Source organism: Solanum dulcamara, chromosome 7, assembly GCF_947179165.1.
Source record: "Solanum dulcamara chromosome 7, daSolDulc1.2, whole genome shotgun sequence".
In the NCBI taxonomy this organism is placed as follows: Eukaryota; Viridiplantae; Streptophyta; class Magnoliopsida; order Solanales; family Solanaceae; genus Solanum; species Solanum dulcamara.
In genome coordinates, this window is record NC_077243.1 from 7,963,345 (window position 1) to 7,979,402 (window position 16,058).

Below are 16,058 nucleotides of genomic sequence, written 5' to 3' on the forward strand. Positions count from 1 at the left end.
TAAAGATAAACCATTTCATGTTAATTTACTCTTTAAATGACTTTCAACCTTTACTTAGCCACTTTAATAAACTTTACTTTCTTTTTATATTATTTTCAATGCATAAGCTTGATTATTTAAAGTTTTTATTTTCTTTTAAATTAATATTTTTAAAAGTTAGTCAAATAATTTTCAAATCGTCCGATAACCGCGCGATAGCTGCCACTTTAAGTGCTAACATCTTCTCAAAGTGAAATTTTGAATCCTTACACATTTTCTTTAATTTTAAGACTTAAATCTATTAGAGTTTTTAAAATTAATATTTCTTGATTTTTCTTGAAAATTAAGTGGCGACTCTCTTTTCTAAAATTAATTTTTTATCTAAAAGTTTAAATTAATTTAAAACCGTATTTTTCTGATATAACACAATATATTATACATATTATAGACATATTTCAATGTACGTGGTAAATATATAACTAAAATATTTTTATATAATAAATTTTGAATTAATATATTATAATTAAAATGTGGTGAATATATAATTAAAATATTTTTAATAGAATGTATTACAATTATTATATGCGAATTTCAAATATTTCGATACTTATTAAATTATATTTAAATTAGGTTAATTAAATTTTTTTTTTTTAAAAAGAGAATGAGAAATAAAGGAACCCCCCCCCCCCCCCAAAAAAAAAAAAAAAAAAGAAGAGGAAGGGACGTAGAAAGAGAGAGAGAGAAATAGAAAGGGAAAGAGTAAAAGAAAAGAGATGAAAAGGACAAAAAAAAAGAGAAAGGGACGCATAAGATAGATCGATAGAGAGAGTGTACCAAATGTACTTGAACAAGTACATGCATTATTAATGTAAAAGCCTATTAAAGTTACTAAAACTAAAGTTATGTCATAAACAGTAATAATTTTAAAGTAGCATTAATAAGCGTAATTAACTAAATAAATTATATTAGTTAAGTAAAAATTCTTTAATGAAAATTTCGCAAACAAATACCAATACCCCCAAAACATGCTCAAATTGAATTGGATGAGTTTAGGCCCATATAAGTTTTTTTCTGGACGGCCCATGTAGGTTTATTGATAGCCCAAAACGCAAATTTTATGTAATGGGCTAGATGGAAAACAACAAAACGAAGCCCAAATAATAACAGCTTTCTGCTTAGATTCTCGCCAAAACCCTCCTCTCTTTCCGCTTTCTTCTTCTGCATCTCTTTGTGCAGCAAACTATCCAGTTTCTATTTCTCCGACGGTATCAACTATCAACTCGATGTTCCTATTTTTGTTTTCAACTGTATATATTCGCTTACGCTGTATCAATATATCAAATCCTTAGCTCATTTTTTTTTGCGCAATTGTTTTCTAGTGGTAAAATACAGTATTTTGCTTTTTACAAGTTAATAAATAGCTCAAAGTTGTGGTGTTATGCTAATTTTTTGCTTAACGAGTAATAACTTCTATTTCCTTATCAAATTGACTAATTAGAAAAACCTATATGTCTTATGCAGTCCATCAGCCGCCGACTTATAAATTCGCAGCCATGGCGGAGGTTGAAGAGAACCCTAATATTGTTGTTGCAGAAGAAGAGCCAATTAAGAAGAATAGAAAGCGGAAGAGAGATAAGAAGAACAAAATGGTTACAGAAAAAGAGATTAAGAAGGATAAAGTGAATGAGGAGGGGGAAGAGGATGATGAAGAACAGCAGGAATTGGATGACGAACTTAAGGAGGAGATTAAGAAAGAGATGAGGAGTGGGTCAGGTATTATGAGTGCAGAGTTGTTTTCCTCTATTGAAATTTCTGACCCCACCATGAAGGCAATTAAGGATATGGGATTTGAGTACATGACTCAGGTAAATTACAAGTTTTTCCTACTTTAATTGCCTTGCTTATACTCTACCTCAAAAATATGATAAGTGGGATCCTTGATGGCAATGCCAGTTGTTTATTAGATTTCAATTTGCATTTTCTAGTATTTTGTATTAAGTAGATAGTGGTGATTTATAATACTTGGCTCTCTAGTGAGATATTCATTAGCGAAATGTAGAAATTATTAATAAATTGAATGATGTTTCAGCTATGGTGTCAACAATTTTCTTATTCTATTTCTGTACTTTGTCTCGAGCTGCTTGTAGTTAAAGTTTTTAATTGTTTTTCCAAAACTTGAATAGATAAGTTGATAATAAATTGTCCATGAGGGCCCTAACTGCTTGATTTATGTCTCTATTTTGGCACACTGAATTGCCAACACTCATTGTTCTCCTAAAACTTCCCTACCTTACTTGTTTATCTTTGGTGTTGAAGATCCAAGCCAGAGCAATTCCTCCTCTTTTGGAAGGCAAGGATGTCCTCGGAGCTGCAAGAACTGGTTCCGGTAAAACACTAGCATTTTTGATTCCTGCTGTGGAGTTATTATTTCATGTTCACTTTACACCACGTAATGGAACTGGGGTGGTTGTTATTTGCCCAACAAGAGAACTGGCTATACAGGTAAATACCTAGTCTTCCTTGTACATCCTTTTTGCTTGTTTTTTCTTTTCAGTCTTCCAGCTTTTAGTTGATATGGCTGATTTTCTTGCCTGCATACTTCTTCTGTCCTAACAAAACTGACCTTCTCATGTTTGATCTGTCCTTAAACAAATTTGACTTTTCTTAAAATGTTATTTTTTTCTGAAGCAATTCAATGTCAGTATAAGGTTACAACAACAGAGAATTTGTCAGTCCAGAATACAGAAAATCTTATAGAAAGAACTGGCAAAATCCAGGAAGGTGACGATGTTATTTACAAGGGAATGGTTACCCCAACTAAATAGACTAACTAAACAACTAGCCTTAAGAGAACATATTTGAGTTGAGCTATTCCGTTCATACCCAATACACTAAAAACTACAAGCTGGAGACCATGATCAGATCTTTCTGATGGGATTTCCAACTTTCTAGAGGTTCAACTGACATAAGCTTCGCTGACAGTGAGAGGCATCGACCAGTTGAAACCAAAAATAGCTAGGAACATGTTCCCAAAAATGTAAATAATAGTCCCTACGTCCCATTTTATGCGACACCGTTTGACTTGATAAAGTGTGCAAGAAGAAAGAAAGACTTTTGAAACTTGTGATCTAAAACAATCCTTAGATATTTGTATGGATGTAAATCATCTTCATATGGGGAATTTTCAAGTTAAATTGTTTCTAATTATAGTAAGGTGATATTCTTTTTGAGACGGACTTAAAAGGAAGGGACACATAAAATGGGACGGATGAGTAGCAATTAACATTTTCAAGGAGCAAACGTTAAATTAAATATTTTTTAAAACCAAAATCTAAGCTAATATCATAATAATCTATCCAGATGTTTTACTCTTCATCCGTTGAGGTCAAATTAGGTCTAATATGGGAAGAATGGAGTAGCTTGTTCTATCCTTATCCGTTAAAGATAATTAAGGTATTTGTTTTTCACTTTCATTAAAAATCTGGGAATAAAGATTCATGTTTGAGTTGTGTACAACTAAATACATAGAGAAACTGGGATAGTCTTAAATTCTTAGCATAGATGAGTTATTTTTTAGCCTTATCGATCCTATAACAGTTATAAATCTCTCTTGCTGACTTCCTGTGGGACTAATACTATTAGTGCGAAATGTGTAAATTAGTAAGTCACTTGTGACAACATCATTTTGTCGCACTTCACTTTTGTCCAGTATTAGCTTGTTGATAGCATCTAGGTACACAACGAAAATTTACTACATTAAAGAGCTGTTGCAAAAAAAGCCCCAATTCTTGAAGATGAGTGGTTAAATTATATTGAATTTGTTAATTAAACTATGAAAGCACTACATTGTGGGACAATGGTTGCCCATTTTAGAGTGTGTTTTTCGAAGCTAACCTACAGTTTTTATGACTTAGACGCATTCTGTGGCAAAGGACCTTCTCAAGTATCACTCGCAGACTCTTGGGTTGGTTATTGGTGGTTCAGCTAGAAGAGCAGAGGCAGAGCGTATTGCTAAAGGGGCTAATCTCTTAGTAGGGACCCCTGGTCGACTTCTTGATCATCTTAGAAATACCAAGGGTTTCATTTATAAGAACCTTAAGGTACTTGCGCCTTTCAAGTAGCTCGTTGTTTCTATTTAAGATGTCATTTCTTAGTATGATCTATTGATATCAATGATTCTCTAATCCCGCCCATGATATTTATTAGAATTTACCTTACAAGTTATTCATAGCTTTACTTGAGCCTCTGTCCAAGTATCAATGTGGTTTCTGAAATTAGTGCCTAAACTTGCAGTGTCTCGTGATTGATGAAGCTGATAGGATTTTGGAAGCAAACTTCGAGGAAGATATGCAGCAAATCCTCAAACTTCTACCAAAGGAGGTAGTCACCAAAGTAGTACTGTTACCTACTTATAACATGTTTGACCAAGCTTCTAAAAAAACAGCTTATTTTGAGAAATTGCTTTTTATCAGAAAAGAATTTATGGTGAGAAGCAGTGTTGTTTGACTAATGAATATAAAAAACACTTTTGAGCAACAATTAGGCTTTTAAAAAGTGCTTTTGTGTGTATTTTCTCAAAAGTGTTATCCAAATAAATACTTTTGGGGAAAACTGCCTTTTTAGCTTCTGAAAAACAAACATCTGCTACTCCCCAAAACACTTATTTTCTCCCAAAAGCTTGGTCAAATACCTCACTTTTTTTTTAATTTTTAAAATAAGCACTTTTGGCCTCTCAAAAAGCTCGGCTAAACATGCTATTAATCTTATGAAAACTATAGGTTTGTGACATTGTTATCCACAGTGATAGTCAATTTTAACATTAAAATAAGTACGATTTCCTGTGTTAAGACTTCTTAGTGATTTTAATTACAACTAAGTAGAGTACAAATATGCATTTTGCTTTACCCTTTTCAAGTTCTCGGTATCTTTGTTCAATAATGTAATTTCTAGATGTTGTTACTCTGAAATTTGTGTATGCAGTCACTCTATATGGTAGATCATTTCATGTCTGGTTTCTCAGTTATTCTTTGTACGTTCAACCATTGGTGTATTTGTTATTCTGAGTTAAACTAATATGCTAGTTGCTGCTCTACAGGGGAGGCAGACTGCTCTCTTTTCAGCCACACAGACAAAAAAGGTATTATAAAGCCTCTAGTTTGTCATAGTCCTCCTAGCTGAAAAGCAAGTAGTAAATTCATGCTTTCACTGAGATCTGTTCTTTGTTTTTAGGTTGAGGACCTTGCGCGCTTATCTTTGACAGCTCCTATCTATATTGATGTGGATGATGGGAGGAGGAGGGTATATACAAAACTCATTTATTTCCTCCTACCATATTTTTAATTTAAGAATTAAGATCATGTTTTGAGTCTGTTTGAGTATATGGTCAATTCAGGTCACGAACGAAGGGCTACAACAAGGATACTGTGTTGTCCCAAGTGCCAGGAGATTTATTCTCCTTTATTCATTCTTAAAGAGGAACCTGTCAAAGAAAATAATGGTTTTCTTCTCATCTTGCAACTCTGTCAAGTTCCATTCTGAACTTCTTCGCTATATCAAGATTGAATGCTATGATATTCACGGGAAGCAAAAGCAGCAAAAACGAACATCTACCTTCTTTGATTTCTGTGATGCAAAGAAGGGCATCCTGTTATGCACGGATGTCGCCGCACGTGGTCTGGATATTCCTGCTGTGGTATGTTGCTCCACCTCTTATCAAAGCAGTCTGTGGTCTATTCTTGTCTGGAACCTGTATCACCTTTTCTTCTCTTTTTCTGGGATTTTAGGGCATGAGGGTGGGGGAAGTGAAGCAAATCTTTAATTGAAGATATAGAAAATGTAGTTGGTGCTCAATTCTCTTCTGATTCAATTATCTTGTCATGCTATCAATTGTATATCTCTATTTCTACTTCTATTGTTCTATTTGATTTGGAACGAAGTTGTTTATCCATTTTTATTAGTAGTAAAAACATTTTTTACTGTACTACTTATGAAGTGAGAAAATCAGTGACCTGCTTCCTCAGAACTAGTTGAAATAGACATCTGAAAGCTCGCTCATTTTGAAAGGTAGTAAGTATTGATTCTTGTTATGTCTCTGTTTCCAGGACTGGATTGTGCAGTTTGATCCCCCTGATGAACCCAAGGTAATAGACACTTTACTTTATAGGATTCGGAGTTGGTTATGAAGGGAGAAATTGTTGTTCCTTCTAATGATTTGTTGTGTAAATGTTTACAGGAGTACATACACAGAGTCGGTCGAACAGCACGTGGTGAAGGTGCTAAAGGAAATGCATTGCTCTTCTTGATTCCAGAGGAGTTGCAGTTTCTTAAGTACCTGAAGGTCTCTTCACAATCACACTGTTAAATTTACAGAACGATGAAACATGTGTTATAATTCTAAGTGTGTCATCTCATTGATCCCTTGATGTTGGGGCTAGGAGTTGTGGTAGTTGAAAATATTTACCATGTATAAGTGAAATATACTTGATTAATCTGGTAAAAGCTCGGGCTTAAAGGGGGACCTCTTCAAACTGATTTTCCTCTTTTGATAGTTATTCTTCAACTTTGCTGGCATTTTCTTTCAAACTGTTTCCTGACGATTTCCAGTGGTAACTGAGAAGAGCAATTGAGTTTTCCAATGTTTCTTACATAATTTTGTTAAATTGTGGCTTTGCATTGATAGTCTAATAAACCGTGCTTTTATGACAGGCGGCAAAAGTGCCTGTAAAAGAATATGAATTTGATCAGAAGAAGCTGGCCAATGTGCAGTCACTCCTGGTAAATCTGCAGTTATTTTTATTTAGCCGACCAATGTGTTCTTTTATACCTTATGACTAGGACCTTTGTGCTAAAACAAAAGAATGCAAAAATTTGTTGCAGGAAAAATTGGTCGCAAACAACTATTACTTGAACCAGTCGGCTAAAGAGGCATATAGGTCCTATTTACTGTCATATAATTCTCATTCCATGAAGGAAATTTTCAATGTTCACCGACTTGATCTGCAGGTATGTTATCTTGCTTCCTTTTTGAATGTTATGGCAGATACATTCTCTTAGATGTGTAATGTTTATGAAATAAGAAAATGGATGTCATAAAGACTGATTCATTTGCAATCTGCAATTTAGGATGTCATAATATGTGCAATAAGTTCCTAATGCTGGAATTGCATAAGTACTTGAAATACTAATTAAGTGGAGCTAAGTATTACTTGGATCCAGAAAGTACTTAACGGATAAATCGTGTGTTCTGCAGGCTGTAGCTTCTTCGTTCTGTTTCTCTAATCCTCCAAAAGTCCACCTCAACATAGATAGCAACGTGTCCAAGTTCAGGCAGAAAAAGCGTAAAGTTGAAGGAAGCCGAAATGGGTTTAGTGAGGGAAATCCCTATGGAAAGAAAGGAGGTGACGATACAAGGCAGTTTGTAAGATATTAAGGAAGGAAGGTTTTCTGCAGCAGCAGCAGAGGTTTCTGTACCCAGATGCATGTCTCAAAATGTATAATTTTTCTCTAATGTAGACTTATTACGTGGAAGAAGAGTTCATCATAGTTTGAAGCATTTCGCCTTCTGGCTAGCACACTTCGAATTTTCTGGATTTGGTCTCCCCCACAATTTTGTATTGGCTTTGCCAAAGAAAGTAGAGACTCATGTATTGTTTATTTTTTAACTTATGATATGAACAATTTTCTTTTGATAAAAGGTTTATCGTAACATTAGTCACAGCTTTGCAGTGAAGAGAAAGTGACATAATGTCTCTTACCTTCGTGATGAAGATTAAGGGACTGCTGTTTCTATGCTACATAAGCTTTTTAATTTTCATTATAGAATAAAAGAAAAGATAACCATTTATTCGACTTTGAACAATAGCTAAATTACTGCTGTTTTATTTAATGGTCAAAGATAAAGAACCAATAGGGATAAAAACTCAGAAAACAGGTGGTCAAGTAAATACATTAATGCCCAAGAAAAGTTTATTTATGTTTTTTTTTGGGTTAAATTTTGATATTTTATTGATGAAGTAATGAGTATAAACACCACCTCGGGCAAAGCCCATTTCCTACATGGCCCAATCGAATAGGAAAGAAATAAACAAACAAAAAACAGAACACCTAACACTTTGAATCTCCCTGTTTCATCTATCCCTTTGCTGGAGTTACTCTCAAATAGGGACATTTTAGTTTATCACTGTTAATGATCTTTCTTCCTACTATTTTCAAACTGCTGAAATTTTGGTAATTGCACCCTCCTTTATCAATTGTAGGATTTGTCAAGTAGTCTGCTAGTTGATTTCCTTCCCTGAGAATGTGTTGGAATGTATGTTATTTTTCCTGTAAGGATGTTTTGATTTCTGTCACCATCTCTGTGATTCTCCAGGGACATGACCATTTTTCTTCTAGAATCTTGTATAATAGCATAGAGTCTGTTTGAATGATTATATTATTGTGTTGTTTCTGCCTGCTATGTTTACTTGCTGCTAGAATCGTCTTCGCCTCTGCTACAGTGTTAGTGGTGTTTTCAATACTAGCTCTCTCTGCATACAGTAAATTCCCTCTTTCATTCCTCAAACAAAAGGCATAGGAGCTTATACGTGGATTCCCCCTCGCAACCCCATCTGTATTGTATTTTAGCCAGCCTACTGGTGGAAAATCCCACAATACTCTTGTTACCTTCATCTTGGGACTGTAACCTTCCAATTCTTTAATCATATCTGGCCTATTACTAGGACATTTCATATTAGGCTTCCTCATTTGTATCATCATGAAAATGTTCCTGGTAATATTATGAATAACTCTGTGAATTGATGTCTTCTTTCTCTCATGCTTCATTCTATTTCTCCTTCTCCAAAGTTCCCATATTATAAATCTAGGAATAGCTCTATAGTATGGTCTCATTCCCTTTTTAACATTTGTCTCCCACCATAGCATTATCACTTTCCTCAAGTGCAGTCATTCAATGTTAAAGCCCGCAAAAGAACAAAAATAGGACCATGTCCTGTTAGCTAAAAACGATCCCAGAAACACATGAGCAAGTGTCTCTTTAGTAAGTTTTTCAATACACCAACACCTAGATGGATCTTTCGGTCCCCATCTTCTTACTCTATTATCTACAGGTAGTTTGAATTTTCACAACCTCCATATTGTAAATGCCTCTTTAAAAGAGATGTCTTTTGTCCAGATCTATCTGTAAATTTTATTTTCTCTTTCTTTATGCCTTATATACTGCCAAACTGATTTCACAGAAAAGATTTTTTTATTGTCCATCATCCAGACTGACTTATCTGACTCAATTATTTGTTCAGGAAGTTGAATATTATTACCGATATACTCTACTAGCTCTTGTGGCAGTATATCATTTAAAAATTCTATTTTCCATTTCTCCCTCTTTACTAATTCATCAACTCTTTTGTAATTGTCTTCACATTTATAGTCTTCTCTTATAATGGTGTACAGGTTCCCCATTTTTGTCTAGTTATCATGCCACACTGATGCTGATCCTTTTCTTAGTAGCTAAAAGATTTGATGCTCAATAAGATTTCTAGCCTGTAGCATTTTCTTTCACACTTGTGATCCTCCATTTTCTATTCTCCACACCACTTCATTTTAATGCTCCTTTCGACAATACTTATTCCTAATATACTATCTCCATAGTGATGGCTTTGTTCGAAAATTCCACCATAATTTACAAAATAGGGCATATTGATACATCTTCCATTAGTCTGAATTCTAGTCCCCCCTTCTTTCTCTGGCAATCATAAATTGCTCCACTTTGTCCAATGTCTTCCTCTCCCTCTAACACAACTGCTCCAAAAAAATTGTGCCATCATTTTTTGAGCTTGATTCAGTACATTCATGGGAGGATTCATGACTGAAAGGCAATGAATGAGAGTGCTTTGGAACACATTTTTTTTATTAGAATAGCTCTTCCTTCATAGGATAATAATTTTTCTTTCCATGCCTGAATTTTTGAACCATTTCTTTGTAAAATTTGCTGATAATATGTTTTCAGCTTCATTTTATAGAACATAGGGCATCCCAAGTAAGTGAAAGGGAATTCCTTTCTTTGGATTCCTGTTGCTACCTCAGCTATCACTGTTTCTCCTCTTGCTACAGAATGATGCATATAAATATCACTTTTCTCCTTATTTTTTTTTGCCCAGAATTATCTTCATATCTCTTCAAAGTATCTGTAATCATCTACATTGTTCTCACTTCTGCCTTGCACATTATAATCATATCATCTGCAAACGCTAAATGGTTCACTTTGAGTCTACCTCTTGGCATTCTAAACCTCTTAAAATTCTTCTTCTCCATAAAAGCATTTAGGGATCTAGACATAACTTCAACTGCCAATATAAACAGGGTAGTTGAGAAAGGATCACCCTGTTTAAGTCCTCTAGATGATTTAAAGAATTCCTTTGCTTGTCCATTTAGTAAAATTAAGTACCAGTTGTTACTAATTAGTCTGAACATTATATCAATAACCCTTTCCCCAAACCTATTATTCTTAATACCTTAGTCATGAATATCCATTCTACCCTGTCATAAGCTTTCATCATATTCAGTTTTATAACTAGATTTGGTGGCTTTCCTCTCTTTCTGATTTCATCAATGATTTTTTGCACTAATAGCACATTCTCTGCTATACATCTTCCTAGCACAAATCCTGCTTATTCTGGAGAAATAATCTTAGGTAACACAGCCTTAAGTTCATGAATAATTCTTGAAAAGATTTTATTCACAAAATTACTTAAAGAGATAGGTCTAAAATCTGAGAAAGTATTCACATTAACTTTCTTAGGAATGAGCACTAAATTCGTATGAGTTATAAACCTCGACAGCTCTGCCCCTCCAAAGAAAGCCCTGACCATAATATAAATGTCCTCTCTAGTGATGTCCCATGTTTGCTGATAGAAAGCTTCCGTCATTCCATTCGGCTCTTCTGCACTATTCTTATCTATTCCCATGACTGCCTCTTTGACTTTGTTTACTGAAGGCATTTTTTGAAATTACTCTTTTTCTTTCTCACTAATCACGATTGGTAGTTCATTCAGCATTTCAAATTCATCCCTATCTACTTGTTTTGTAAACTGCTTTATGTAGGACTCTTCAAATGCCTTTGCAATGTCTTTTTGATCCTCTAACCATTGCCCATCATCAATCTGGATTTTGTTCACTCTAAGTCTGTTCCTTCTCCCCTTGACTATTGTATGGAAGAACTTTGTGTTTCTCTCCCCGTCTTTGAACCAGTCCATCCCTATTTTCTGTTTTCAGAATTTCTCCTCCTTAGAAAGTTGTTTTTTAAGCTCCGCTTGAGTTTTGTGAAGCTTTTTTATGTTGGCTTCTGATGGGTATATTTCAAATCGAGTTTCCTAAACTTTAATGACTTCCTCCAAAGTGATTATTTCTTGAAATATATTCCCAAAAGTATCTTTACTCCATTTAGCCAAAGCTTTCTTTAATCTTTTTAGCTTATGATGGAATAAGATAAAATGATCCCTTTCAAAATCTGCTTTCCAGTGTTGCTTTACCACCTCATTAAAAGAAATTTCTCTTAACCAGAAATAAAAAAAATTAAACGGTCTCACTATTATCTCCTCAGTGATTTTGAAAGTAATTAGAAGAGGTGTATGATCTGATCCGTTTCTCACTAAGTGCTCCATCTCCAGTACTGGGAAGAGATCTTGTAATTTGTCATTGCCCATGATCCTATCTAGCCTTTTAAAAATGCACTCTGCATCGTTTATACCATTCCACCAAGTATATTTACCTCCTTTAAATCCTTTATCCTCCGGATTACACACATTAATACAATGATTGAAGTCCCTGACTTTCCTTTTGAATACTGGTAGACCCCCTAACTTCTCCTCTTCATTACTTATTACATTGAAATCTCCCCCTATCAGCCAAGGAGCATTGATACTATCTGCCAACTCCTCCATGGATTTTCATAGCCTTTGTCTTTCACCTTGCGTACATTTAGCATATACAATTGATACCATTACTTCTGTGCCCAACCCTTGATTCTGAAGTTTGAGTGTTAGCATCTGCTCTTCATCTCCTTCTATAGAGTATTTCAGTGCTTCATCAATGAATGCTCAAATTTTGCTATTCACATTTTTCGCTGCATGTTTCATCCCTAGCTTCTTTCTGAAAACATCTAGTTCTTTCTTCTCCTCAAACTGTTCTGAAAGGCCCACAAAGTAAAATTGATTTTTTTTATAAAGATTAATAAGCCTAGTAAACGCTTTTTGAGTTCTCATTAATATTTAGTATTTTTTATAATCGTTCTCTTAGACCTTGAAGAAGCTTGTGCCGCATTGAGTTCTCCTCCCCCTTGCTTTTTTGATTTGATGTGTAATCCTTTTAACCTACTTATTTGTTTAGGGGATAAATTCCGTTCTATAACTACCTTCTCTATGTTTTGTGTCGTATCTTCTTTTTCATTATTCAACCCTATTGATTCAATACGTCCTCTTGATTCAATGGTCCTGCTCCTAAATGAACTCATAAAACTTGCAAGTACTTATCCTCAAAACAAAACAGTGTGTGCATGTTGATTTTGTCAGTGTTATTTCTATAGACTGCAATACCCTTCCAAAAAATCATAAAAGACCAATAATTAATCTGCCCCATGTGAAATACAATACAGCATTCCATCATTGGATTTTGGAAAAAAAAAAAGAAAAAAAAAGCTTAAGCCGACCTACATAAATAATAATAAAAACTATAATACCCTTTTAATTAATATAAAACCGTCCTCCCAAAGCAAAAAAATCTAAATAGAGTATATATAGTAAGAATAAATATAATTGCAAGAAATATATAAATTTTGACCACATAGAATAGGACACGTTCACGTAGTTGCACACGTTATTAAGAAACGTTACTTAACCAAATCCTACACGAAACCCATTTAAGTAAGAAGGTCAAAATAGGAAATTAACCAAAATATCCCAAAAAACCCCTTAAACCGCCAACTCACACGCCTTCCCACGCAAGTAAACAAAAGAAAGAAGAAATCCGCCGGCTCATGAAAACTGAGTGCTATATACATAAAAAGAAAGAAACCAACTTCACCGCCCCCTTGAAAGCAAGTAATAAACTTGTGGCGGTGTTTTTCCGTTGGCTATTAATTCTCCGTTTATTTCATTCTTTTCACCAAAGTTACCAAACTTACAAATCCCACTTCTTCATTGATTTGGTTATATATAATTCTCCAGTTCTTTTGGGATAGATAGAATTCACAATTATTGAGATTCCACAATGTGCTTTTTGTTCTTCTAAGCAAGTATTGATTCTTTTCTGATATTTTTTTTTTCATTGTGAATATTCTCTTCTTCTTCTCTACTTTACATTCTGTTCTTTTCTTAGCTACCTTCAATTCGTAATCAATAAGAATCAAATTCTCTACGGAAATTGATAGAAAGATTCGAATAGATTTAATTACTCGTTCGAATTATTCTGCAATGGAGAACTTTGTGAAGCCTCAGTTCTTCTCCTTTATGCGTGAGGAAGCAGCAGTTCAACAATACCCTACGCATCACAACATTATGGCTCATTCCAGATTTGAAAACCGATTTGCGGAATATACAAGCTCAAGCACCGATGACGTGCAAGATCCAGAAGTTTCCGATTCGGAGAGTTCGGTTGTTGGCTCTGTACATGAGGAGAAAAGTTCTGGTTTGATGAAAATTGATGAAGGCGATAAGATACATGGAATTGTCACCAGCAAGTTTTTATCGGGATTGGGTTGTTTTGGATCATCAACGCAAATTACGGCAATTCACAAGGAAACTTGCTCTAGTTTCACCAAGCAAGCGAAGCTTCAATCGTTCCTTATTTTCTCTAAAGCTGTGGAGAAAAAGTGCGGAGGAAATGCTAATGTGAAGTATGCTTGGTTTGGAGCTTCGAAAGATGAGATTAACAACATATTCTCACATGGTTTTTCTTATCCTTCAAACAATGGAGCTTATTCTCAAGCCATATGCCTTACTCCGGATGATAATCCACTCGATTGGTACTTAATTTACTCTAATCTTTAATTATTTTGTTCTCTATGATGTTGAATTCTTCTGTATTTTCTTCTAGCTGCTCTGAGCATAGGGTCTTTCATAAACAACCTTTCTAACTCCTCGAGCTAAGGGAAAGGTCTACATACCCTCCCCACACCTAGCTTTTGGGAGTACACTGGGTTTGTTGTTGGTGTTGAATTATGAATATTTTCCATTCTAACTGATTCATGAATTTTTTGCAGTCTGCAAACTGCTGTTCCTGATAAAAATGGGTTAATGCATCTATTGCTTTGTCGTGTGATACTGGGGAAAAGTGAAGTAGTTCATCCTGGATCAGGACAGTGCCATCCGAGTTCTGAGGAATATGATACAGGGGTTGATAATTTATCTTCTCCTAGAAAGTATATTGTGTGGAGTACTCACATGAACAGTTACGTTTTCCCAGAATTTATGGTCAGTTTCAGAGTCACCTCACATGCCAAAGGTGAGCACTTGCGCAGTGCAGAGAATTGGGATGTTTAAGAGGATTGTGGCAGATTGTTAATTCTTGCTCTTAATTTTTGCAGAGACTCAAAGGAATGCAGTTCATGTTCAGAATCCAAAATCACCTTGGATTACATTTCCTGCACTGATTTCTGCTCTATCGAAATTCTTGCCGCCTCAGACTGTCAATTTGATTACGAAATATCATAGTGATCATAAGGTATGCGCTTGAAGTTCTTTGAACACAACTATTTCACTGTATCTAATTTTTTTTTTGAAAGTACAACTGTTCATATCTAGTTCTGTTTACAGGGGAGGAAAATCACAAGGCGAGACTTGATTCAACAAGTGAGGAAATTAGCAGGAGACGAGTTGTTAACTGCAATCATCAAGTCCTGCAAGAATAAGGTATGAACCTGCTACTTCCAAGAATTTTTTTGTTCGAAAAAAATGTGGATATCACAAGGGGTAAATTATTTTTACATATAAATAGTTGATATTGAAATCCAGCTTCTTCCTATTTTGAATCTCCTTAGCGAAAAAATTGGTTCTGCCTATCTCTCTTTAAATTCATAGAGAAGCAAGTTAAAAAGAACTCCAATTTTAGTTGATTCATGCCTTAATTTTTCGTTCCATTATCAAGTGTGTGAAACAGAACCCTTATTATTTCACAAATCCTTATGATGGTTAACTGACTTGTTTGTCCTTGGGTTTTGGCAGCAAAGCAAAGGATCAACTGGAAACTCATCCAGCACAAGCTCAATTAACTCTAAACAACGAGATGGAAGATGCTGTGCTTGCCAGAAGAGTTGTTGAATAATTTTGTTGACGAATATATGGACATAAGCAGAGAGAATGAAACGTTACAAGAAGATTGACATCCACTAACCAAGCCAAATGTGACACAAGGAGGGACTAGCCTGCTGCTGTTGATTCATGGGATGAAAATGATAGTATCTTCTAACAAATTAGTCTTTGAAGTTAAGCTCAATTCCCCTCGAACCTGTGTATCTTTTCACACGCTGTTTTTTTGCTTTGTAACGCCAAAGTTGTCTTAAGAGTAAAGAGTGTATCCCAATGTAATAGACAGTTGTAATAGTTCCCCTGATCAATCCTTGTTGATGGATTTAAACAACAAATTGCTATCCAATTATGTTAGAATATCCATTTTGTTAATACCCTTATTACCCTTTAGCTGCCATGATGTGAGCTCATATTATGTTATACTTGTCCCGGAAGAAAACATGAGCAGCTTATGCTTTAGTATTCAAATACTTCCTAGGATTTTATTTAAGCTGACCTTTTTTTATTCCAGTTAGTATTTATGATTTTTTCCGTGTACTGGTGAGGATTCAATATCTGACCCACTAAAGTTTATATTGCCAAAAATATTGTTCATCGAAAGTGGGCGGTGGTTTGGTATTTTTGGCAGCACCATAGGGGAGGGATTAGCCTTTGAGACTTATTCAAACCTACCAACATGGCTCCTCTGACTTGCTTTCATCAGACCATCAAAGATCTGACATTGAGTACTAGGACGATTACACACGACTATGTCAAACTCTCACTATTGTCCAAAAGCCATGTCAA

General features: G+C 34.9%; 2 protein-coding genes across 2 annotated transcripts; both read left to right on the top strand.

Annotated features, from left to right (window-relative positions):
• Positions 1-1,167: 1,167 nt before the first annotated feature.
• On the top strand, positions 1,168-7,745 carry LOC129895149 (DEAD-box ATP-dependent RNA helicase 51-like). Its single transcript, XM_055970811.1, has 13 exons — positions 1,168-1,244; positions 1,501-1,844; positions 2,296-2,481; positions 3,894-4,079; positions 4,273-4,359; positions 5,075-5,116; positions 5,209-5,277; positions 5,372-5,671; positions 6,081-6,119; positions 6,212-6,316; positions 6,685-6,753; positions 6,856-6,981; positions 7,229-7,745. The coding sequence occupies exons 2-13, from the start codon at positions 1,533-1,535 to the stop codon at positions 7,406-7,408; spliced, it is 1,701 nt and encodes a 566-aa protein (XP_055826786.1). The 5' UTR covers positions 1,168-1,244; positions 1,501-1,532; the 3' UTR covers positions 7,409-7,745.
• A 5,201-nt stretch (positions 7,746-12,946) lies between these two features.
• On the top strand, positions 12,947-15,662 carry LOC129896520 (probable inactive poly [ADP-ribose] polymerase SRO5). Its single transcript, XM_055972445.1, has 5 exons — positions 12,947-13,990; positions 14,228-14,469; positions 14,552-14,688; positions 14,781-14,876; positions 15,189-15,662. The coding sequence occupies exons 1-5, from the start codon at positions 13,440-13,442 to the stop codon at positions 15,282-15,284; spliced, it is 1,122 nt and encodes a 373-aa protein (XP_055828420.1). The 5' UTR covers positions 12,947-13,439; the 3' UTR covers positions 15,285-15,662.
• Positions 15,663-16,058: the final 396 nt, after the last annotated feature.

Bases quoted from the DNA above. Each gene is read 5' to 3' on its own strand.
- LOC129895149 (XM_055970811.1), top strand. From the start codon at position 1,533: ATGGCGGAGGTTGAAGAGAACCCTAATATTGTTGTTGCAGAAGAAGAG. The intron at 4,360-5,074 runs GTAGTCACCAAA...GCTGCTCTACAG, and splicing joins TCAAACTTCTACCAAAGGAG to GGGAGGCAGACTGCTCTCTT. The intron at 6,754-6,855 runs GTAAATCTGCAG...AATTTGTTGCAG, and splicing joins CCAATGTGCAGTCACTCCTG to GAAAAATTGGTCGCAAACAA.
- LOC129896520 (XM_055972445.1), top strand. From the start codon at position 13,440: ATGGAGAACTTTGTGAAGCCTCAGTTCTTCTCCTTTATGCGTGAGGAA. The intron at 13,991-14,227 runs GTACTTAATTTA...AATTTTTTGCAG, and splicing joins GATGATAATCCACTCGATTG to TCTGCAAACTGCTGTTCCTG. The intron at 14,689-14,780 runs GTATGCGCTTGA...TTCTGTTTACAG, and splicing joins AATATCATAGTGATCATAAG to GGGAGGAAAATCACAAGGCG.